At 37.9% G+C, this 26,772-nt stretch overlaps 1 protein-coding gene across 3 annotated transcripts in view; it reads left to right on the forward strand.

Annotated features, from left to right (window-relative positions):
- Positions 1-26,772, forward strand: part of MYRIP (myosin VIIA and Rab interacting protein) — a 405,770-nt gene that overhangs the window by 195,468 nt on the left and 183,530 nt on the right. For all 3 annotated transcript variants that reach the window (XM_003930880.3, XM_010341474.2, XM_074406064.1), the window contains exon 3: positions 3,988-4,209. In XM_003930880.3, coding sequence (XP_003930929.1) covers positions 3,988-4,209 — 222 coding nt within the window. The remainder of the gene's footprint in view (positions 1-3,987; positions 4,210-26,772) is intronic.

The raw sequence follows: 26,772 nt of genomic DNA on the forward strand, positions 1-26,772 counted from the left end.
TATAAAAATTTTCTTATTTAACACCTGCAAGGTACAATGAAAGTGATGTGTCGAGACAGTTTTATAGCCTTAAATTCATAGATTAGGAAAGAGTAAATGTTAAAAATGAGTTTACTTTTAAAATTTTTACTTTTTAAAGGTTAGAGAAAGAATAAACTCAAACCAATAGAAGAAAGAAATAATAAAGATGAGACTGGATTTTATTGCAATAGAGAGCAAATAAACAATGTAGACGACCATCAGCCTAATGAAAAGCTAGTTATCCTTAAAACGAATGAAATGAGTAAGCCTCTGAACTTACTGATCAAGGGCCAAATAAACAATATTCTGAAAGAAAAGAGGAACATAATGATAGATGTAGCAGAGATCTTATAATCATTAGAGAAATCTGTGAATCACTTTATACCAATACACTTGAAAACCTAAACAAAAATAGACCATTTTTGGGGTTTCATAATTAAAACATTATAAATAATACCATTCTTTTTATTTAAAAATGTGGGGACAGGGGAATGAGAGAGAGGGAACAGGGGGATAGGGGAGAGAAAGAAACATAATTCTCATGATCTTCCTACTTGCTTATCTGTGTCCTGATTCATTTACTCCCATGCTTTGTGAGTCAGACAAGGGTGACCCCTACATATACAGCCATATTTTACCAGTTAGGTCACAGCTTTGGAGAATTTTCCTCTTATCACCCATGAAGGGCCCTGGATCAAAAGAAGAGAGGGGACGTGTGGAAACCTGGATGGGCAAAGATGGCATAGCAACATGTCCAGTGACAGGGCCTTGGAAGAAATCCCAGAGGTAGTGGCTGAGGACTTTAACTGCAGTGTGCCCACATGAAATGGCTTTCTGTTTTGCCTGGAGCTGGGTTCCTCTTCCATCACCTTCCACTACCCTTTAACTGCAGTGTGCCCACATGAAATGGCTTTCTGTTTTGCCTGGAGCTGGGTTCCTCTTCCATCACCTTCCACTACCCTTAAACCATTGGTAATAAATGTCCATAACCCACCATACCTTAGAGGCTGTTGCTTGGATGAACTGAAAAGAAGGGATTTGTCCATGCTTGAGGAAAGCTGAAGTGAGAAAGGCTACTATTCACATAGACCATGCCTCAAACCATCTATTCAGTAACAGGTTAACATTAATGTTGAAAATAATTTTCATTAGTGAATTAGTATTTTATCATGCCTTAAAAAATCTTGTCTAACATTTAAAAAGTCAGAATAGTAGGAACAGATAACTTGCAAAGGAATTGGAAAAGGGCTGAGGAAAATAAGAGTAACACGAGGAAGGGAAAAGAATATTTCAAAAATGGAAGAATAATCAGGTAAGACAAAGCCTAGAAAGTCCCTTTGGATCTTGCAACATGAAGATCAATGGGGGATCTCAAGTGGAGTTTTTGTTTTCTTTAAGAAAAAGAACAAAAGGCCCATTGGAGTGAACTCAGGAGTAAGTGGGAATAATGAACATATACTGACCATCAGGAATTTTAACTAGAAGAGGTTAGGACTATTAGAGAGTGGTAACTGGATGAGGATATAGTGTTGAGGAAAGTTTATATTTACTGTTTACCTTAAAAAAAAGAAAAGTAGGCTCATACCTGTAATCCTAGCACTTTGGGAGGCCAAGGCAGGCAGATTACGAGGTCAGGAGTTCAAGACCAGCCTGGCCAACATGGTGAAACCCTGTCTCTACTAAAATACAACAAAATTAGCTGAGCTTGGTGGCACGTGCCTGTAATCCTAGCTACTCTGGAGGCTAAGGCCAGAGAATTGCTTGAACCGGGACCCTAGAGGTGGGGATTGCAGTGAGCCAAGATCGCGCCACTGCACTCCAGCCTAGGCTACAGAGTGAGACTCCGTCTCAAAAAAAAGAAAAGTAGAAACTATGTTAGTTTCCTAAGGCTGCTGTAAGAAATTACTACAAACAGGTGGCTTACAACAACAAAAACTTATTGTCTCCCTCTTCAGAGGTCAAAAGTCTGGCCAGGCTCCCTCCCAAGGGTTGAGAGAGAATGTCCCCATGCCTGTTTCCTAGTTTTTGGTGGCTGCTGGCAAACCTTGGCAATACTTGGATTGCAGCCACAGCACTCTAATCTCTGCCTTTGTCTTCACATTGCCTTCTCTGTGTGTCATTGGATTTAGAGCTCACCCAGATAATGCAGGATAACTATATCTCAAGTTTTTTAACTTGTATGACCCCTTTTTCAAATAAGGTAATAGTTACAGATTCCAGTGATTTGGGGCGTGGGCATATCATTTAAGACAGTCAACCTTCAACCTACTGCAGGGGCTAATTGACTATGTATACAAACTGATGGTGTGGTCTCGGCCTTCCCAAGCAATACGCAAAGCCCAGTGTCCATGAAAGAAAAACCTGACAGATTTAACTACAGAAAAAATAAGCATTTCTAAATGAGAATAAACACTGTAAACATAAAAAGACAAGGGCAGAACAGGAGAAAAGATTGGCCGCATACATCATAAATATATCCAGTATGAACTACATAGTCACAACTGGGTACAGAAAAATAGTTATAGTAGTAAAGGATAGTAAATAGCAGTAGTAAAAATAAAAACAGTAGCAAAGATAAAAGGTAATAAAATAGTTATAAAGTAAAATAGTAGTAAAACAATAGTAGCAGTAAATAATCGTAAAATGCTATCAAGTATTATCATAGTAAAATGCTGTAGTAAAATAAAATATAGATGCTTCTTGATTTACAGTGGGATTGTGTCCTAGTAAACCCATCGTAAGGTAAAACTATCACAAGTTGAAAATGCATTCAATACTCCAAATCTACAGAACGTCATAGCTTAACCCAGCAGACTTAAATGTGCCCAGAACACTTACATGAGCCTGCAGCTAGGCAAAGTCATCTGACAACACAGTGAAACATACTACACAGCAGAATATCTCCCCCATGATCTCATGGCTGACTGGGAGCTGTGGCTCACTGCTGCTATGCTTAGCATCCTGAGTATCACTTTCTGCTGCTTTTTAATGAATCCGTATAGTTTCTGCATCATCAGAAAGTTGAAAAATCCTAAGTTGAACCATTATAAGTGGGGGGCTGTTTATGTTTTACTATTATAATGATAGTGTGCAATAGGAGGAAAATAGTAAAAGTAGTAGTCTTCTAGTAAAATCATAAAAACTATAGTCTAGTATTATAGTAATTGCAAAATAGTAGTAAAAATAATCATTTTTCTACTGTTCTTTAGAGGCCCCCATTTTCGTAGCAGGAAAAACAATTCAAACCTGCTGATGCAGAATAATTTGATTTGTTTTTCATTTTTCCCCCAGGTTACTCAGTCTGTTCGCAGTGTATTTTTCTTCTCACTGAGCAGAGAGGAGTGTATGCACCTTCATGTTTTGCATTAATGTGGCTGGCTGTGTGCCCAGTGATCAGGAGATTTTTAGAAGAAGATAATTATTCTTTTATCCAACTCTGAATCACCAGTGCCTCAATCTGCCCATCACCCATAGACTCTTTATTGACTCATATTGATTTGAAAGCTTTTAAAATCCCTGGGTACTTCAGTTTCCAGGGATGTTAAATAAGGCCAGGACTGCATTTATCATATTCCCAGCAGGGCTGAGTGAGGATTAGTGTTTTATCATAAGTGATCTCCTGTTCCTTTAAAAAGGCATTAATTAAGTTAAATGTTTTATTTTTCAAGGATGTGCCTATAAGTTTTTAAATAACTTGTATCTCATCGTAGTCTCTGACATGTAAGTAATAAAGTTTTCATGCTTTCTCATAGAAAATCTGACATACACAAAACTAATCCACAATTAATGTTCTTCTGTGGACATAGTTTTGAGCAGTTGATCTTTCCGAGCTCTCTTGTTCTCCAGGAAGGTCCTACATGGTAGTTTGGCCTAAGGAAGGGACAGTATGGGTGCTTTGGGGAGACTGCTCCTGACCTGGTGTTCTGTTTCTTTTCTCTTCCCCTTTCCCCTACCCTGGTTTTTCAGTGAGCTAAAGCAGAAGCTGGATGAGGAAGGCAGCAAGTGCAGCATCCTCTCGAAGCACCAGCAGTTCGTGGAGCACTGCTGCATGCGCTGCTGCTCGCCCTTCACCTTCCTTGTCAACACCAAGCGCCAGTGTGGAGATTGCAAGTTCAATGTCTGCAAGAGCTGCTGCTCCTACCAGAAGCACGAAAAGGCCTGGCTCTGCTGCGTCTGCCAGCAAGCGAGGTGAGTGGCTGGTGCATTCCCAGGGTCTGCGCTGGTGATTCAGAGATAATCACCTGCCAGCCCTTCATTCAGGTAGGACCAGCTGTGATTGGTAGATCAACACAGAGTATTGATCAAAGTAAATAGCTTGCTGAAGAGAGATGCATGGATAAGGAAACCTGTTGATCTTTATAGAGAGGATGAGAGGGGCCACCAAGAAGCACCTGGGTGTGAATAGAAAAGGGCTTTCTTGGGATTGAAGATGCAGTTCCTACATGTGTTGTTCATCTTTTTGGAATGTCTCAACTGGTCTCATCCTTTCATTCATTCATTCCACAAGCGTGTGTTGGATTCTTAGGAATAATACTGGGTGCAGGAAACATGATGGTGAATTAGACCAATTACGAGTGACTTAGTGGCATAGCGGATGGTGGGATATATAAGTGCTGGCCTCTTATACGTGGAGATACATGCCCTGACTAATTTGTCTATTGGCTGTAAGGGCACTGAGCGAGGAGAGACTAGCCCTGGGGCTTGGAGAAGGCTTCATGGAGGACAAGAAATAAAAGCAAGATTGTAAAAGATAAAAAAGAGTCAATTCTGTGAAAGGGGGGATGAAGACAACCTTGTGAAGGAAATAACAAATATGGCATTTCACATCCTCCCTCAGTGACCAGCAGAGCGCTTCTTTGATCTGTTGAGTATTTGGAAACTGATGAGTTTGATAAACCAGTGTTTGGTATTTGTCTGTGCTGATCCTAGCATCTGTGGTGTACATTATGATTTGTATTTGCTGCATGCTTCCAAAATGCCTGTTACAGTAAGCAAGGCAGCAAGGAGCCGGTCCTGGGAGCACACGCTCAGAAGCCCGTGCCTCCCATGCCCTTTCTTGTTTCCTCCTTTCTCCTCCCCTTGCCCTCTTTACTCACTTGTATCCTTTAATGCATCAAGACCTAGAATTTCCCATAGAGCTAGTTAATGGGGACAGCTGCCAAGTTTCCTTGGGGCCACCAAGGAATCAGTCTCTGGGCTACCAAAAAAAAAAAAAAAAAAAAAAAAGATTCCAGAGACACAAACTGAAACAAAAAGTGGTTTGTTGAACACCCAGTATCCAAGGCTGGGGGCTGCACAGGTCCTGTGCCTGACTTTGTCAGAGCAAGAAGCCCATCTGGGTCTCGCACAGCAGCCTGAAAGGAGGAGAAAAGCGCTGCAATAATGAAGGGAAGGAGGAGACTGGGATTGTAGATGAGCATACATCTGAGAGTGATCAACAGAGAGAGGTTCATCCATGCCTTCTGTTTCTCAGTCAAGGTGGGGGATGGTGAAGCACTTAGAGCGAGACAGCTGGATGCTGGAAGAAAGAAGAGTAGAACTCAATAGGCATTACAGGAGTTGGAGATGCAGACATTCGATCCATGTTCCTGTGTGAATGTCTAACGATGAATCTGTTTTCTTTCAATCTTCCCACAGATTGGTAGTTTTTGTGGGGCTTGGGACAGGTCAGAGGCTAACGGAGTTTAGGATACTGGACAGTGAAGAATGTAAAGACAATCTGGTTAGTACAGGGAGAAAACGAAAGGGTCAGTCAACTAGCAGTATCTGGTGAAGTCAAAGAACTGTCACAGTGGGAGTACTTAAAAAAGAAAATTGGAAAAAATGAAAATTCTATATAGAGAAAAAGAATAATTGTGATTTCTAAAGTATACCAGTTGAGTGGTGACCATGAGAAGATGAGACAAAGTCTAGAATAAGAAGTTAAGGGACCAAAATACCAGTGCCCATACGACTGGAAAAAAAAAAAACCAGGATAGTGGCCACAGTATGGAGGTGAAGAATGAGCCAGGTGACAAGTTTTTCTTAAATGAGAAAAAGGAACTAGGAGGACAGGATGTGAGAGACATAAGAAGTTGGAAAGGGTGAGATGACTACATGTTATGATTCTGTACCTACCAAGTCGGGCAAGTCCTATGTAGCATTTGACTCAAACATATCCCATGGTAACGTTTGTTACCGACTGGTGGTAAACACTGCCAGGAGAGGGACACTGTCTTCTTCAACTTCATTTGTAGCACCAGAGCCTGGCTCATAGAAAGCACATGTATCTTTGTGAGCCAAATAGAACAAGGCAATGTTCAATAGCAGCCAGATACATAGTATGAAATGAGGCTTTAGGAATTTTAGAGGAAAGGACTGAGAGTGTTAGATGTCCTCAAGGGGTTTCATGGAAGAGGAGGACATCCTAGATGGAACTCAGTTGGAGAGGAGGAATCACTAGACACTCTCAGACAAGGTGTGGCATGAGCAAACAAAACAGAGTCCCCCAAGGCATGTGGAGGGCCTGAAGCTGACCACTATTGCAGTGGGATGATGGCAAGTGATTGGGTCAGTTGGTATGAAGAATTGGGGTTTGATCTTTAAGGAGTGGTGAAATCATTGGAATATCAAACCCTAGCAGTTATTAAACTATACTATTCTTTATTGTGCTTCAACATATTCCCCCCACAAATAAAAGGAAATATCAGTACCTACACAATTTTATTTCTTTCAATGTTTCCCTGTTCCTCTTCTCTCCGGGAAAGAAAAATCTCCAAATTTACTAAACCGTAGCAATAAAAGGCAGTCACAGCCTCTCAACCCCACATTCACCATGACTTGTATGCAGGGGTCTATTATCAGTTACAATTAAATGACACATTGCATTTATCCAATACCATTAGTGCTGAGTGGTTCCTGTACCACCTCAGAATCACATCACTTATAAATTGAAGAACCTTGCCTCCCAAAAGCGAGATCTTCTGATTCCAACCATTTGCTATTTCTCTTACACAATATTGTCAAAAGAAATTGTCAAGATATTGAAAAATAAGTTGTAAAAAAGGCAGCAATGGCTGCCAAGACTATGTTTTAAATTTCCATTTCATATTTCTAGCAACTTAATGAGGAGGCAGGAGGCTTAGGTAATCCCATTTCACTTAATCTTGCGTCATGTCCGTGTCAACATTGCACGACAGCTCCTAAGCCTCAGAAGTTGAGCATTAGAAAATAAACAACCATTTATAGAAGGATACCTGCAAAGACATGCAACAGCCAGTGTACCCTTGTTCCATTTTTTTAAATAAGTGAAGGGTTACTGAGGAGTTTTCTACATTCAGTGTGTCTAGCTCAAACAGAAAACACCCACACTTGTCTAATCAAAGCTGGCAGAACGGGGATGCTGAGAAAAAAATTGGAAATGTTGCTGCTTTAATCTTGTATTATGTCTTGAGATTATTATTGGCTGAAACCCAAAGGGATGGAGAAGTTTAAATCATTCCCTATTTTTCTATATTGCTCCAGTCAATCACAGGAACCTGTCTAGGAAAGAAATCCATGAAATATGTGACACGTTTTTGCATCCTGAAATGTCTCTAAGGTCCAGTTTGACGGAGAAGTATGTCTTTCAAAGTACCAACAGATGTATGGCTGATGAGCTGACGTCTTTTATGTTGTAACTGGATCACATTCATATTTTTTGAAGGACACCTTAGAAGAGTTAATTTTATTTATATAGCAACAAGCTGTGTAGCCCTTCAACATTACACAAGAGCCAGAGCCGAATCCATCATGTAACACATTTAAGGATTACGTGACTTGAACACTGTGGCAACGTGGACACTCAGCGATGCTTATCTACTTTGTCCAGTAGCTCCTCTGCCCTTCATTCAATCTGAAACTCCCTTCTCAGTTAGACCTGATTTACTTTAGACATTAGTCTTTGGAACATTCTTTTAGAATTTTCATCTCCAAGCAAGTGGGTTTTTAAAACATTGTATGTAAGATTCTATGAAGAGCACATTTTGTGTTTGTATTCGAAATCTCAATAGTTGATAGTAGATGTGTGAGGTTGCACAGATGACCACTTTTGTGAGGCCACTTTCAGACCCATATTCACTCCCTGCTACCCATGAGGTACTATTCATTTCTGTATGTAGATAAAACCATTTTGCTACATTGGTTTAGTTTCTAGCCATTTATCCAGTGGCTACCACATGCATATGTATTTTGAGATACTATGGGCTATGAATAATTATACTAATAAAAATTCTTGTCCACAAAAAATTAAGGAGCTAGGAATTAAAGGTAGACATTCATCTTACAATATGAATAGCCTCAGAAATAACTGTATCAAATACCTGGGGCTGTCTGTTGTGCAGCTCTAAATGAGAGAGTCGGATTAAAAACATGGCATTCATCAGGAGAGAACCCAGACGATGCCAAGTCCCTAAGCAAAAGGTGGTAACCTGTAACTTTAACTTTCTTCTTTCCATCTCAATGAAAAACAGTCTATATGTCCTACTGTTCTATTAGATTTAGTTCAGTAAAATCATTTTGAGAATTTTAAAGTTGTAATTACAATCATATGGTTCTTTATTAGTCATTTTGCTTTATATATTTTGCATTAAAATGTATTTCTGTTATCAGTGTTAGTCTAAAATGTTTAGCTTTGGGAGATTAAAAAGTTAAATAAATGTATTATAGAATGAATGATGAACTTATTTTGGAAGTTCTGTAGAAAGTGAAATATAGAATGAATGATGAACTTGTTTTGGAAGTTCTATAGAAAGTGAAATATTACTGAATCATCCCCTTTGTCATTTTTTTTTGTTATATACAGATTTATCTTCTTGACAGTTTATTGTATGGATTAATTCCAACATTATGAATAAATATATATAGTGCTTGTATTTTAAGGTCTTCAGGAAGCAAAACCTTTCAGAGTGAGCCCAGACCATACATATCAGTCATAATCATTTTTGGTCTAATTGGTTTGGGAATAACATTCCTACTTTCCCTGGAAACAGATCAGCTTTCTAGCTCTTTGTTTCATTATAAAAGTTGTTCACTCTAATTTTTGTCATTTTGTGCTGTCGTAGGCATATCTCATTTATTTTACTTTGCTTCACAGATACTACATTTTTTACAAATTGAAGGTTTGTGGCAACCCTGCATTGAGCAAGAATGTTGAGGCCACTTTTTCCAATAGCATATGCTCACTTTGTGTCTCTGTATCACATTTTGGTAATTCTCACAGTACTTCAGACTTTTCCATTATGTATCAAACTTTCTTATTATTATTGTTATGGTCATCTGTGATCAGTGATCTTTGATTTTACTATTATAATTGTTTGAGGGCACCACAAACCACACCCATATAAGGCAGGACAAGCTTAATCTATCAGTATTGTGTGTGTTCTGACTGCTCCAGTGACTGGTGGTTCTCTCCTCTTCTCCCTTTCCCCAGGCCTCCTTATTCCCTGAGATGCAACAATATTAAATTTGGTCAATTAATGGTCGTATAATGGCTTCTATGTGTTCAAAAAATAGGAGGACTTGCACACCTCTCACTTTAAATCAAAGTTAGAAATGATTAAGCTTAGTGAAGAAGGCATGTTGAGAGCCAAGACAGGCCAGAAGCTAAGTTTCTTGAGCCAGACATTTAGCCGAGTTATAAATGCAAAGGAAAAGTTATTGAAGAAAGTTAAAAGTGCTACTCAAGTGAAAACATGAATGATAAAATGGAACAGCCTTAATGGTGATGGGGAGAAAATTTGAGTGGTCTGGATAGAAGATCAGACTTGCCACAACATTCCCTTAAGCCAAAGCCAAATACAGAGCAAGGCCCTGACTCTTCCATTCCATGAAGACTGAGAGAGGTGAGGTAGCTGCAGTGGAAAAGTTTGAAGCTAGTAGAGGTTGGTTGACATGAAGACCCTCAACCAACAAAAATATTACAACTTGCTGAAGGCTCAGATTATTTTTAGTATTTCTTTAGCGATAGTTTAATTAGCTATGTACATTTTTTGGGCACAATGCTGTTGCATAGTTAAAAGAATAAAAATAAACATAACTTTTATGTGCACAACATTTCATAGACTATGGTATAGTCTATCTAACTTATATATGCACTGGGAAACAATAAATTTGTGTGGCTCACCTTTTGGTGGTACTTGCTTTATTATGGTGGTCTGGATTGAACCCACAATATGTCCAAGGTGTGCCTATATTACTTTTAACATAGAACAGTTTGGAAAATTGTTTTCAGGAAATGGGAGAAAAATTATTCTTGGAACTGAAATCAAAACACAGCTCATTATGTTTGTGGCATTTGCTTTGGTTTTTCTAAGAAAACTTAAGGCTTCATTTCCTTTCCCTTGGAATTGAGTATTCTTTACTTCTGTTTGGTCACTTATTACTTGGTATTCACGCCACCCACATACTTCATAAATTAGCATCCTGTCCTTTTGAAATAAACTCCACAGTATGATTTACTTATTTATTTATTTATTTTTATTGCTATATCTTAGTTGTATGTATTCTGAGGGCATGTGTGACATTTTGATACCTGTATACCATGTGTCATGATCAAATCAGGGTAACTGGGATATCCATTACCTCAAAGATTTATCTTTTCTTTGTGTTGAGAATGTTACAATTCTTCTCTTCTAGCTATTTTGAGATATACAATAAATTATTGTTAATTATAATTTCCCTACTATATATATACTATTGAATACTATAACTTTTTCCTTCCATTTAACTGTATTTTTGTACCCCTTTAGCCAACTTGTCTTCATCCCTTTCTCCTCACTTCCCTTCCCAGCTTCTGGTAACCACCATTCTACTCTCTATCTCCATAAGGTCCACTTTTTCAGCACCTACATGTGAATGAAAACATGTAATATTTGTCTTTCTGTGCCTGACTTATTTCATTTAACGTAATGACCTCCAATTTTATCCATGTTGCTCCTGGTGACAGGGTTTTATTCCACAGTATGCTTTAGAGACACTCCAATGTATTTGTAATATCCTTGGTAAAAATATATTAAACAATCATCACTGTGGGCTAAGAATATGCACAAGTTAAGAAATAAATGGGAAAATATTGAACCTCATTAGAAATCAAGAGAATAGAGGTTTGTGCTTCAAGTAGTTTTTAAAATTAAATTGGTAGTTTTTAAAAAGATCACTCTGATCAGTGTTGACGAGTAGACTAAAAGTGGCACTCTTTGCCATTGCTGGGGAAGTATAAATGGCCACAACCTTTTACCATCATGTATCAAGAGCCTTTAGCATGTCCAAGCACTCTTTTCCTGGTAATTTTATGTTTCAAACCTATAACTGATGATGTAAGAGAATATTTTTTAAATGTTGTACAAAAATGAGTTATACTGAATTATTTGTAATATAAAAAATGTTCATAATATAAATGCTCAACAGCAAAATGGTAGAAGTAAGTTAGGACACATTCAACTTGACATAATATGATAAAGCCTTTAAAATAATGTATGTATTTTGTTAACATGGGTAAACTCTTATATTAAAATGTTAGATTGAAAACTGCAATGCAAAATGTACATATAGTCACTGTGTAATAAGGAAAACAGAAAAAAGAAAAGGAAGTACACAATTGATGATGTTAAGAGTAATCATTCTTTAGCAGCTAGGCTTGTGGATTATTTTTTTCTTACCTCTGTTTTTCATTTAGTTTCCAAGTTTTCCACATTTTACATGCATACTTTTATAACCAGGGATAAATAAAACGTAAAGAGATGTAGGACTTGCTCCCTCCTCTCCTCCTCATTCCAAAATCCTCTCCTTCATCGCCCCAGTATTGCCCTTCCCCTCTGCTTTAAGCCACAGGGCTGATAACATCTAGCTTCTCAGGGATAATGGAGCCATTGAAGGGGACATGTATTTTGAAGTCCTAATTAATGGGCAATTTAGGTTAAGATACCACCATGTCTAAATCAGATTTCTGTAGAGACTGTAACCACAGTGCTCAATCTGAATCATTGTCAAAGTGACCCTACGTGAGACTGTGAGATGGATGGGAACTCTTTAAAATTTAAATTGCCCTCAGTGAAAGACAAACATATTTTCCATTGACTAGTTCTTTAATATCAATAGATAAAGAATAAATGTATCAAAAGGACTTGTTATGGATATGGGATTGAATTTGCCTTTACAGATGAGTTGTTTCATTTAATCCTTATAAGAACTCTGGGAAGGGCAAGTGATAAACCACATGTAGGGAAATCTGAAACTTGGAATGATTACGTGGTTGTCCCAAGGTTACCTTGTTAGTCCCAAGTTTAGCAGTACCCTTACAATATCCTCAGGAAAACAGTCTGAACCTCTGGGTCCCCTGCCTTCAAGTGTTCAACAGGCCTCCTTACTCAACTAGGCCCTGCACCCTATTTTAAGTCTACAGAGCAATGGCCAGCCTGTGCTCCCTTACCTCAAAAAGAATGGTGGTGATTTCTGCTTCCTCTTTAAGGCACTTGTATCTGCAAGGCACTTAACTTCACGCTTGCATTTCCTGTGCAGCTGTAGTAGTGAGAGCAGACCTGAACAGGGGAGTAACCATCAAGGAACACAGCTCCGACACAGTATAGTGGCCTCACAGCCCATGGGTATAGCATTGGCACTCCTCCCAACTGTTTTGGCACTCTGGCTGCCTTACAGTCCCTCTCACCTGAGGCCTTTCAGCTCTAACATTTATCCTATCTGGACCACAGTGGATGAGTTGGTGGTATCCATTGAATGATTGAATCCTTAGAAGTCTGTGTTCTTAGTGAAAGTACATACCGTGACATTGCACACTAGGGCATGAATTAAATCTAAGTTATTTTGGAAACCCATTGGCCTTCTAATTCATCTTTTAATAGGATTTAAAAGAAGAAAAATGAAGCTTTACCTTGGTATACAAAGTTTGACAGGCTTGTTATTAAATCTGTAATGTCCACAATATCTGAGCATTTAAGATACATTTATAGCCGGATCACCATAGATTTTATTAACATGAGTTTGTTTGCATAAGGGACTATGATGGTTAATTTTATGTGTCAACTTGGCTAGGTCATATCACTTAGGTATTGAGTCAAACACTAGTCTGGATATTACTGTGAAAGTACTTTTTAGATAAATGAATTTAAATCAATAGACTTTGAGTAAAGCAGATTGTCCTTCATAATGTGGGTGAGCCTCATCCAATCCACTAAAGGCCTTAAGAGAAAAAAGACTGACTTTCTCAGAAAAGAGGGAATTCCTCCAGTAGTCTGTCTTCAAACTCAAGCTACAAGATCCACTCTTCCCTGGGTCTCCAGCCTGCCATCCACCCTACAAAGTGTGGACTTGCTGGCCGCCACAATCTCATAAGCCAATTCCTTAAAATAAATGTCTGTCTCCGACACTTTAGCTAGATGTTAGCTAGGATGAAGGGGGAGTGGATGCCTTGGCAACCGTCATTGTCTGCCACAAGGCATATTTTGAAGTTACCGGGGATTTTAGCAACTGACAAAACATCACACTGGCCAAGAGCATAGTTCTTGTTAACTGACTACAAATTTGTGGACCAAGGAACACCACTGAGAGGGCCACATTTTTTGGCCTTGGAGCAATTAGGGTACTTAAGAAATCATGGGTTCTTAAGCTCCGTTTTAACAGTCACCAGTATAGCAGATGGCATCATTGACTTTGCTCATTTACATGGTAGGGAAAAAAATGCCAAATTTTTAACTGCTTTCAACTCTGATATTTAAATTTCGTACCCAGTCTTGAGGCCTTTAGGCATTTCCTAAGCCCTACCTTTTTAGTATATAATCAATCAAGTACATAACCACCAACCACATTAGTGCTTGATAGATCTTAGTGACATTATGATGAAAACTACTTCTGAAAATATAATAAGCTGCAGTCTTAGATATGCCACAATGTGCTTTAAGGTTTTAGGTAAAAAATAAAATAGGAAAGTTTATCTTTTGTTCAAGTGCCAATATAAAAAGGCTATCAAATAGAAAACAAACTGCCATCATAGCAAATGTTCCTCATTTAGTCCCTAATTGATAATAATTAAGAGAGAAAATCAATAGAAAATGTTCTTTAAAATTGAGGCAACAGTTGAACAGCTTGTCACCAGCTGAGGGGGAAAAATGCCAAAAACACAAAAAGCACCTGTGACTCAGATGTTTGATGACTTCTGGAGAAAGAATATGCCCATCTCTCTGGCTTGCTTCTCATTACCCAGCCATACCATACCAAGGACATGAGGAGGCCTTACAACAGATAATCCCCATTATAATAATGCTTCACCTGTCCATAGCACTTTACTGTTTCAAATGTTTTGGTTGAGGAGTTACATACAGGTCAAACAAACCTTGTGACAATGCCTTTTACCATGGAACATAGCTCCTCTACTCTGGCCGGTCTTGGACCAGGGTCTAGACAGCAAGTATAAGCTGACAGCCCCAGAATAGATTCTAATTTTAACATGAGCTGGAGGTTTTCTTTAACTAGTTAATAACAAAATAAGAGAATTCATTGAGAATGACTAAATCCATGCCATGAACTAAACTATATATGATTATTAGCATTCACATAAATATCATTGTAATTCAACAAATATTAAATAGTGTATAGAGGGATTTTGATGTTAAAATCTAATTCCTCCCCACTAAGGAAGTGGTAAAAGCTCAGCCAGGAGGTGTGAGAGGCTCCTTGGCTCTTTAGAGAGCTTGTGTGGTTCTTTGAAGATCATCAGCATGCTCTGGGAACTATGTCTGGGCATTCTTTCTGTTCCCTGGTGTGTAATTAAACAAGAAGCTAGTTAGGCCAACAGGGTACTACCTTTGATGCCACCACCACACATATCTTGTGATTCAGTTCCCTCCTAACAGTGTTTATTCTACAGCTTACAACTTTACTGTCAGTTTTCCTGATTGAGAACATGGGAGAACTTATGGGCTTGGTTTTCAGTTAAGTACTTGCTGACTTTAGACCTTTGGCCTCAAGCTGGAGGCCTGCATCCCACTTCTTGACAACCCTAAGCACAGCAAATATACTCTTTTAATCTTTCTTCAGAGTCTTTCCTACACCACAGCTTCTCTAGGCTCATGGTTTTCTTTTCTGGACAAATATGGCTGTTTCCCAGCTGCTGTAGGGGCAAGCTTTAATTAGAGAGAATTTTATTTAAAAACCACTGCGTGCTAGGCACTGCTCTAGGAGCATTATAAATATTCTTTAAATATTCATAATTATACTAGGAGGTAGGTACTATTATTTTCTCCATTATATTTATAGAGAAACTTAGGCATGAAGAAGCTAAATAACTTACGTTAATTAATAGATTAGATTTCACTAAACAGCTTTAGTTTAAAAGATGGGATTGGATTAACTAAAAAACTGTAGCACATTATAAAATGAAGCAGGTTGGGTACCTTCCTGAACTAGTCAGTCTGTGATGTATGTTGGAATTACAGACTCTGGAATTACATACTTGAATTGAAAGTCACCATTCACTATGCAAACGGTAGGGGTAGCAATGCCCACCCCTTCGAGTTGTTGTGAGAATTAAGTTGAAATTTGCTTCAGTACCTGACATCTATGTGTTTAGTGAATATCAGTTACTTTTGTTAAGTACTGTTGTTGATGTGATAATTACAGTGTTGCTGGCTTCTCTAGGAGCCCTAACAAACAGCCCCTTAGCAACTGCGGACCATGCTGGAATGAACCTCCACACTCCCACCGCCTTCCACACCTCCTCTTCTCTCCTCACTCCACCCTCATGCTTGGTTCTCTACCTACTGGATTCTGATAGTCTCCAGATGCACAAAAAGAACCTCAATTAAGATTCTGAAGAAGCCTGAACAGTCCTATGTCAAAGGCTGCCAAGAGCCAGGGCGTTCTTCACATTTTCCCGTAGCCTGACTCATCAAAACAGGCTTGTTACTGGGATTGCATTTGGGGACTAAGGCAGCTGGTGTTTCAAAGAGGCTGAAGTTAAAAGAAGAAGAATTTAAAAATGTCTATTTTCTGACACATCAGAGCCCTTGAATGGATTAGAATAGCAATTAGAAGCTAATGTGTTAATCTACACAACCTCCATATGTCATGAGCTAGTTGGTGAGAAGAATGATGCTGACCTATAAGGACAGGCACCATATTCCTTGGTAACTCCCATCAAGTCCTGCTCCAAGGTCCCAGTGGCTCTTCACAGACCATCCCTATCCCAGAACTCATGCTTTCTCTGGCATAGTGGTGCACACGTGGAGTGATGGAGCCTAAAATATTATCAAAAAGGTAATGATCTGCACTAGAAACTTGTGTTTTGGGGTGGCCAGAATTTTGCTGTTAGCAGTATCTTCCAGAGGAAGGGATCAGGCTTTACTTTCTTTGGGGGTTCTTTTCCATCCTGTATCCATTCATTAGGTTCATGTACTCTGCATCAGACAGATTAATGGATTTGAATGCTGGTTTAGCCACTTACTTGCTGTGTGATCCTGGTCAAGTTATTCAACCCTTCTGAGTTTGGGAATAACAATACTTTCCTCAAAAGATTACTGTACTGTAGAGGAAAAGAGGGATACAGCATATAAATCAATTAGCAATGCCTTAACTGCAATGACTCAGAGCCATTTCTATGTTGTTTTCATTTTAAAGTTGCTGCATGGGTATTTCCTTTACTTTATAAAATATTTAGCACAATATTATTGCTTATGATCATGAAGCCATTTTCTCAATGTGTAGTACTTCTTTTTTAGTACAGCAAACATAATTTAATTTCTGTAATTAATTCTCACATTTCTCCCAGCATTGACCTAAGGCAGTTAAAGACACCACCACTTGGGAATTGATGAATGAGGAGACTTAGGTACCTTCTGAAAGACTTCATAGGATCATACAGTGAAGGATACTAAGACTCAAGTCATCATTTAATAAACTAAAATGTATATTACTTTAAGTTTTAAAGTCGCTAGAAACTAAGAAAATACGTGTAGAAGACTAGCTCCAAGACAAACATTAAATGAAAACCATTTGTACTGTATTTCAATAGGTATTTCATTTTTTTCTGCTCAAATAAAAATTTTAATCATCAAGCTAAGTCAATATTATATAGCTAACATTTTTTAACTTGACAACATGAATGTCTTCTTTAATGTACAATTTTTTTAAATTTGCTATGTAATATTATAGTTATACCAAGAGAATTAAGAATGATCTAACAAGTACTTATGGCTTCTTTGCCCAGATTATGAACTAAAACATTATTCATGCTATGGAAGCCCCTGAGTCCTCTTTATTGTTGTTGTTTTTTTTTTTGGAGACAGAGTCTCACTCTGTCACCTGGCCTGGAGTGCAGTGATGGGATCTCAGCTCACTGCAGCCTCCGCCTCCTGGGTTCAAGTGATTCTCCTGCCTCAGCCTCCTGAGTAGCTGGGACTGCAGGTACGTGCTACCATGTCCAGCTAATTTTTGTATTTTTAGTAGAGATCAGGTTTCACCATGTTGGCCAGGATGATCTTGATCTCCTTACCTTGTGATCCCTCTGACTCAGCATCCCAAAGTGCTGGGATCGTAGGCATGAGCCACTGTGCCCACCCGAGTCCTCTTTTTTAATTGAATTTTCTTCCCTTCCCCCAGAGGTAATCACCATTTTGAACATGGTACTTGTGTTGTATTCACTAATGGCTTCATACTTTTAATATGACTGTACAGATTCTTAAACAGTACATAGTATTTGGCCTGTTTGTTACCTTCATATAATTGATATTATAATTGGTATTATGATCTATACATGATTGTGCAACTTGAATCGTTACTCAACTTTGTCATATTTATCCACGTTGATATGCATAATTAATTTATGTGGTAGTGCTCCCTTTATTTTTCAGCCTACTTTGCAGATGGATGAAACTATATGATTGGTTATAGACAATAGACTCTGAGCAGAAGTATCACATTCATGTTAAAGCTGAGGCAGTTAACCAAGGTACCTTCTCTCTCTCTTCTCTTTGATGGCTACGTAAAAGGCTTTGTGTTCAGATTGTTCAGCTATAAGATGGTGAAGTCTTCTTTAGCCTTGGTTTCTGGGTGACTGCATGGAACAAAGCCTCCTGCCAACCCACATTGAACATGTAATACAAGCAAAAAAAATAAACTTGTGGTTTTAAGCTGCATGTGATTTGGAGGTTATTATAGTAAAACCTGTTCTACCCTGAATAATGCAGCTGTCTGCATTTCTTTATAGTATTCCATTGTCTAACTCCATCACTATTTCCCTTTTCTTGTTAATGGATGGTTTAGATTGTTTCTCATTTTTGGCTGTTACAGAACAATACTAACAAAACATTCATTCTCACACATTTCTCTTATATTCACATGCAAGAGATTTTGGGGATACATAGCTAAGACTGATTTTTAAGTTGTAGGATATACACATATTTCATTATTAAGTGCAGCCCAACTATTCTCTGACAGGACCATAGCAGTTTAAATTTCCACAATCAGTACAAGAGTTCTCATAGTGTCATGTCCTTGCTAACAGTTGGTACTACAATGTACTTTTATTTTTTGCAAATTTGAAAGATATAAAATAATGCTTTTAGTTTCATTTAATATATAATACAAGTTGAGGTCTGATTTATATTTTGTTTTACAAGTGAACTTATACATCTTATATGTTTCTCAGCCGTTTACATTTCTTCTTTGATGAATTTCCTGTCCATAAACTTTGCTCATTTTTCTATTTTTTATTTTTCCTAATAAAAAGTAGAAGTTCTTTTTATATTATAAATACTTACTCTTTTTTCTGGTATTTGAATCTTCTTTTTTTTTTACATTTTTTAATTATACTTTAAAAAAGCTTATCTTTATATTTAGGTTGCATACATCCTTTCCTATAGTCTCTTTTACTTTTTTTTTAATAAACAGGTTTTAAGTTTTAATGTAGTCAATTTTTTTTATTTTTTACATTAGAATTTTTGTGCATTTTTAAAGTGATATTTCCATACTCTTAAGTGTAGATAGAGCCTTCTACATTTTCTTCTAGAAGTTTTAAAGATTTGCTTTCTATGTAATTCTTTAACTCACCCGAAATTAATTTAAGACTATGATTTGAGGTAATGTGTCAATCACAGCTCAGTGGCAGATAAAAGAGGCCAATCTATCTAGTTTGAGAAGAAAGGTTTTTAATACAGAGAATTAGGTGCTTACAAATTGTTGAAAGGGCTGAAGGAGCAGACACCAGGCTGTTTCCATGAAGGACTCCCAGAACAACCTAGAGAAACTAACCCAGCAAAGAAATGCTTCCTCTACTAAGACCAAGAAGTAGGAAACTTTCAGGAGGCCACCGAAATCAGGAATCTTCTTCCCAATTAAAGCTAATAGATGACCCACCTCAGCCATGGCTCCTGCCAACAAGGTAAAGATCCCACACAGCCACCTCCTGGCACCATGAAGTGAGAGACCAGATACCGGGACCTCTGTCACTACTGCCATGGAAAAGTGAGGTACATGCTTGCCAGCTAGAGGGAAACAGCACGGTTATTAGTTTTCATCCTCTATGTAAATAGAATTGGTGTTTCCTGTCAATCATTTTAACATATTTATCCATTCCTGAGGTCATTATTTTGACCTTGAATCTTTTGGTTCATTGGTTTTAGTTTTTTTTTTCTTTTTTCAAGAAAAATTAAAAACTTGTTAGTGTATAAAATCCATGCTCACCTTTTCTTCTTAGACCTTTATAAATATTGTTTGTGGTAGACATTATCACTGCTCACCATTATTTCCAGCTCTCCCTTCCTAGCACATGGGGAGGTGGCTCTTCATCTTCCTGAGATTAGATGTCACCATATGACTTATTGTGGCTGATAAAATATGAGTGTAAGTGATGATCCACATGTTACTTCTGGATGGAAGCATCCAGTTGTCCTTTCAAGACTCTCCAGAGTTCTTCTCCCTTGTCTTGACGGTTGTGGAATCATGTGCTGGTATGTGGAGGTGTGATACTGAAACTTAACATGAAAGGCTGGAGAGGCTTATGGGCCAGTAGTAGATTTAACATGATCAGGAAATAGATTTTAGGACCAAAACCACTGAGTTGAGGGTCGTTTGCACCAATAGCTAAACGATTCTGACAGACACATGGCTCCACCACAACCTGGCGCTGAATTTGCCCTATTCTTTTAGCCAAAACTTTTCTGTCAGTCTCTCTTGTTGGCTGGATTCTGTTGTTCAATAGTTGTGTTTTTCTCCAAAAGATTTATGGGTACCTCATTTGGTTCTTTTGGACTTGAGAAGGTCTGCCTGATGCCTTTGTATACTATTAATGACAACCTATCTGATGGTGTTTTTTTTTTGTCTGTTTTGTATTACATAAATTTAAGTTGTACAAAACATTATGATATTTTGATATACATAGTGAAGTGAATACTATAGTCAAGCAAATTAAAACATATATCATCTCACATATTTACTTCTGTTTTGTGTGCGTTTGTGGTAAGAGTACCTAAAAATCTACTCTTATAACAAATTTCCAGTACACAACGCAGTAATATTAACTATAGACCTCATGTGTTGGATCACACTTTCTTCCCCTTAGAACACCACAGATGCTGCCCTATGAGTGGCATTGAATGTTTCTTTGGAAAGTAAGTGTCCAAGCCAGACTTACTTTTCCCCCAATTAATTCTCAAATATGTTTCTCTGTGGTTGCCTAAGGAGTTCTGTCCGTATGCGTGAAGTTATAACTCAACCACCATAAGTCTCAATGTGGTAATAATAGTTTTGATTGAAATAGGTTGTTCCTTTTCCATATACAAACTCGATTTCTGATTCAAGAAATGTTCTGCTATTATTACACTGAATATATTTTGGTTCCATTTGTTGCTCACTTGACTTCATAAACAGCAGATATCCTTGTGTTGAATACTTTCTGCTTATCTTAAATATCTTTTATATTATCTTTAATTTTTAAAGCCACTTTTTCTTTTTCCTATGCTTTCACTCTGATTATTTTATGGCTTTTGGTTATGCCCAGTTTTTCACCCTTATTCACTCTGTTTCTTAGTATTTCTAATTATTTTTGTAGTTCTATGATAATGGTGTTTTATTTTCAGGTTGTTTCTTTGATTGGTGACCTGTCTTTTCAAAGACACTTTGTCTTTGAGTTCCTGAGCCCTTGCCTTATTGAGTTCATGTTTCTATTAAGTTTTCCATAGTACAAAATCCTCGAGGAATTTTTTATTTTCCCTTGATTCTCTTAACTTCTAGACTGGGTTTTTCATCTCCTTTTTAGATTATATTTTCTCCTTTTCTACCTTTTGTCTATATGTTTATAATCTTTTCTTTCATTCTTTTTTGTGTTTTGCTTCCTTTCTTTTCTTTTTCTTTGCTATTTGTATTTGCAATTATAATCCTGATCCTTTTTACCATGATTAGGCTTAACATGGGCAGTTCTACCTGGATCTTCTGTTTGATCTAATGCAGTGTTCCTTGACACTCCCCACATACACTTTGTCTGATACTAGCCTGTCTTCCCCTCTATGCTAGAGTTTGAGGCTGGAGTATTGCAGGTGCATTTCTATGGTTAGAGAGCATAGAAGCAGGTTCAGGGGGAGAGGAGCATCTCACAAGGCTCTTCTCATCTTGACTGATCAGCCTGTCTGTTGAGCTTTCAGTTCACTTTCCTGTTCCAGGTGTGTTTCTTCCTAGAGAGCAGTATATCTTTTTCTGATGGTGGAGAGAGGGGAATATTCTAGATCTTATCCTATATCTTACACAGATCTCTGAACAGTGATGGGCCCTGATAAATCTTGTAGTGATGGAGGTGATCAAGGAAACTATATGATCACAAGAAGCAGTAACACACAAGCTTTACTGGGCAGCACTTGGACAGAGTTGCATGAGAGGGAAAGTCCCTCACAGCAAGAGTCTGTCCAGAGGCTACCTCAGTGGGTACTCAGAAGGGGAGGAAGCAGGGAAATCTCAGGGTAAAGAAAGATTGGATAGGGGACTTGTGTGTTTAGATGATGTTGCTCAGCAATGCAGAGGACAGTCTCTGGATCAAAGAATTCCAAAAAGTTGTAGAATCTGGAGGCTTCTAACCAAAAGCTGCGTCTTATCAATGACCAGCAGATGTGGGGTAAAGTTTTGTGAGGTATGCAAAACAGGCAGGGTGTAAATGGCCCAAAATCTGTTTGGTTGGGCTATTTTAAAAATAACTGAATGTGTAAAATTTTGAGTATTGTGCTGGTGAGTTTTTTTTTCTTTTTTATTGCATTTTAGGTTTTGGGGTACATGTGAAGAACATGCAAGATTGTTGCATAGGTACACACATGGCAGTGTGGTTTGCTGCCTTCCTTCCCCTCACCTGTATCTGTCATTTCTCCCCATGCTATCTCTTCCCACCTCCCCACCCCCCATCCCTCCCCCATTTCCCCCCAACAGACCCCAGTGTGTAGTGCTTCCCTCCCTGTGTCCATGTGTTCTCATTGTTCAACACCCACCTATGAGTGAGAACATGCGGTGTTTGATTTTCTGCTCTTGTGTCAGTTTGCTGAGAATGATGGTTTCCAGGTTCATCTATGTCCCTGCAAAGGACACTAACTCATCGTTTTTGATGGCTGCATAATATTTCATGGTGTATATGTGCCACATTTTCCCTTCCAGTCTATCATTGATGGGCATTTGGGTTGGTTCCAGGTCTTTGCTATTGTAAACTGTGCTGCAATGAACATTCGTGTGCATGTGTCCTTATAGTAGAATGATTTATAATCCTTTGGATATATATCCAGTAATAGGATTGCTGGGTCAAATGGGATTTCTATTTTTAGGTCATTGAGGAATCGCCACACTGTCTTCGTTTTTAAGCTGATAAGTCTCAGCTGCAATAAAGAAGTAAACAACCCAAAGGCCCATACACAGAAGCCTTCTGTGGCTCATTTACATAACACCTTGGTTCACTAAGATTTTGAAATTCTTTTGTCATAATGGAGACTTTTCCCCAGACTGCCCATCTAGTGAATACTAATACAGTTAATATTAAAGTTGAGGATTCCGTGCATATTTAAATCAGTTTATTATCAACATTTACTTGGGATGTCATTGTTTCTTCACTTGGGGCCTCAATTGTCTTTTCTCCAAGAATGGGTCTGTAAGTCAATAAATTTATTGAGCAACTAATACATGTCAGGGACTCAGGGACACTGAGGGTATAAAAATGAACAAAACAGACCAAGTCCTAACTCTCATAGATTTTTACACCCTAATAAAGGACAATGAACAAATACAAATACATTTCCGGTGGATAACTTCAATAAAGAAAAATAGAGCAGAACATGGTGGCAGGGGATGGGGTGGGAGAAGGATACTGTTTTAAATAGGGGTCAGGGAAGACATTCCTGAAAAGGTACTCTGATTGATCTGCAGGATACTTTGTAGCTCTGTGAGTGTTTCAGGCTGCTGGCTTGAGTTTCACACTCCCTATTCATGCACGCACTTGTTTGGGGCTGACAATGAAAAGTGACGTGTTGGAAAGCGTAGTCTAGCAGAACAAAGACCTAAGAAAAGCTAGCTAGCTCCTACTACAAAGTAAGATTGTTAGTAATATCCAAAGTGTTAACATATATTTTTAAAGAGTGACATGATGTGAGGGGAAAAGAACTAGGTTTTGCATCACTGATTGTGGCTTTGAGACATGGTTCTTCATTTGCTTGGATTAAAAAAAAAGGGGGGGGGGATCTCTTTTTCTTTTCTTTTGTTATACTTCTCCTTGTTCCCTATCATCAAATGCTGCAGTGGGAAACATGAAGCCAGCCTGATTTTCTTTCTGCCGTTACAGGTGTCTTCATTTTTATTTTTGTCTTATTGTTTTGGACCTGGATATATGTCTTAACATGTATAGATAGATAGATAGATGTCAAGACATATATATATAAATATGTCTTGGTGTTGATTGTTCGGTACTAGATTTTCTTAAACTTCAGTTTGTCATTTAAGCTACAATTTTGTTTTTGGGAAAACTTTTTCTTATTATAGTGAATCTCAAACTTGAGTAAGCATGAGCATCACCTAGATAGCTTGTTAAAACACACATTGCTGGGCTTGAACCAGAGTTTCTAATTTAGTCGGTCTTGAGAGGGACTCTAAAATTTACATTTCTAGTAAATTTCCAGTTGATGATGTTGGGCCAAAGATTCCACTTTGTAGACCAATTCTAAAATATCATTAAACATTCATTTTTCTATTGCTTTAATTTTTCTCTTTCTCAGGGGCACCAATTATGCAAATATGAGGCCTCCTTGATCTTTCTCATCTACCACCCTGTCTCTAGTCCTCTCTAACTCCTTGTTCCTCTCCTTTTCACATTACTTTATTTTCTCAACCCCATCCTCTGTCTCTTTGACAGGAGTTTTCAGCAGTGTCTCTTCTTTTTTTTTTTTTGCCACTAATGCAGCTTTCATTTATGAATTGTGCTTTTTTTTTTCATCTATTTCCTGAATTCTGCCATTTTACTTTTTATCTGTTTCTGTTGTTTCATATTGTCTTTAGAACTTTTTTCTCCCTGTCTGAATTTTTTGGCTGTTTTCATTCTTTTTGTCTTGAGGTATCCTTGAAAAAAATTAAGGTTTCTTTAGGATATTTTACATTTTCAAAAATGATGGTTTCTTTAGGATATTTTACATTTTTGGATAGAGAGCGTTCTTCCTGGATCTCTCCTTTTAGTAATGTTTATGTGGGAAGGGGCCTGAAAAGTCTAGATGGAGTAGCAGTTAGCATGAAATTCTGGTCTGCTACCACGGAACACTTTCTCCAGGGCTAACAAGAACTTCCGCATCGTTATAGTGAGCCCTGAATGCTGCACTGTGGGTGTGTGTGTGAGAGAGAGAGAATGAGATTGAGAGAGAGAGAGAGAGAGTTGTCAACCTTTACTTTTCTAAGAACAGAGTCTCTGGGACATTGATCACCTGTACTTTCCCTCCATCCCGCTGCAGTGACTCCCTGTCATTTGGCCTCTTCTAAACATCATAGATCCCTATGTGTGATCTTGTTCAGCTGCCTCTATCTTACCAATTAAAAAAAAAAATTAAAAGTTCTTGGAGATTCTCATACCTTGGTCTTGCTGGTCTAAGCCATGTGTTTTGTGGTTGCCCTGTGAAGGGCCAGATCAACATTCCATCCAAAATTAGTTTGCATGTTGAGATGATGACTCCAAACCCACTAAGAGGATATAAAAAAGTTCATTAATCACATGATGTGACTTTGTGAGGCAAACTGGAATGCTCACAGCAGTCCTGGTAACAAGCAAGGCAGAAAGAATGGATTGGCCTCTTACAGTGACTAGAGAATGGAACGGGATAAGGCTTTCTGAATGTGGTGTGGGACTCGGGTTGAATGTGTGGGCTTTCTTACCACCTTGCCCAGATACAGGACAAAAGCAGGAGAAAGAAAAAAAAGAGATAGGGCTTCAAAGCTGTCAACTGCCAAACATCAAAAGTTGAGTCTTTTTAAAAGAAATGTTATAAGGTGTCATTAATTTTGTCCCTCAGGAGTAACCCCTGCTTTGGGAAACCCTGTGCTCTGATCATTTTGCCTGAGAACTGTGAGTTCTTCTTGGATGGCTTCAGAGAGGAGAGCAAAGTAGTGATGCTTTTACTCTATCATTTTTAACCAGAAACCTTCTGTCTAAATGCCTGTTTATAAATGATACTGATAAACCAAGAGGGTTCTGCCACTTTTAGTTTGTGGACTGTTTTGCCTGAACTCAGATTTTTTTTTTCTTATTTCAAGGGAAAAACGCTGACAAAAAAAAAGCAGCATATAGTCTGTTGATGATTAGGATTGACATGTGCATGGTTATATTTGAATATTTTAGAGGGCCGTGGTTACATCTTGGAAAACTAAGGATTTGGTTATTAGATTTTTATATTAAGCAAAATAAAAATGTATAGGCTTACATAATTGAATTAGATGTGCTTTCATTATAATTCAACAGGATAGGCATATTGATGTTGTTATTGATGTATTTGATTAAAAACTTTATTATGCTTGTTTTGTTTTGTCTGACGAAGAAAACTTTTTTTCTCCTTTATTTATGTGGCATCCCCACTCCTGTTCAGAGGATGTTGGCAACGTTTTTGCTTAAGGTAGAATTGAGGTTGTAGATGATACTGGTTTCAATGCTTCAATAACAATTTTAATCTATTACTTAAAACTCCTGACAGAAGTGAAAAGCTTGATTCTCTTAAGGTTGTACCTCTAGTTTGAATGAATGTCAGATTAATGAATCATATATCCTGGTTGAATTTGTTCTTTAATTAACGAGTTGAAAATTCTAAAATTTAATGAATGGACTCTGATTACATAGAAGGTTCTGTATTCCAAGTAATTTACAGTTAATATAGTCTGCTCACTTGGATAAGGCTTCAGGTTATGTTATAGGAGCAAATGAATGATTAAAATATAAGTTGTGTAGTATATCTTCAGCAGTTCACATTCCTGCTTCCTTGTGTTTAGTACATTTCTACCGACTATCCCTCTATACCACAATATTAATGAAAATATATTACGTGTATGAGTGACATATTTGTGGATATATGTTTAAATTTTAAAACTGATATTTCTTCATGTAGAAGGCAACTTTTGTGTCCTTTTTGCTTTTCTGTAGTTTCCAAAGCTTCTATGATCAATACTTACTACATATAGAATCAGGAAAACAATGACTGTTATTCATAAACCTATAATGACTTTTCAGAAAACAATTCTTAA

This window comes from Saimiri boliviensis, chromosome 9 (assembly GCF_048565385.1).
Source record: "Saimiri boliviensis isolate mSaiBol1 chromosome 9, mSaiBol1.pri, whole genome shotgun sequence".
NCBI classification, from domain to species: Eukaryota; Metazoa; Chordata; class Mammalia; order Primates; family Cebidae; genus Saimiri; species Saimiri boliviensis.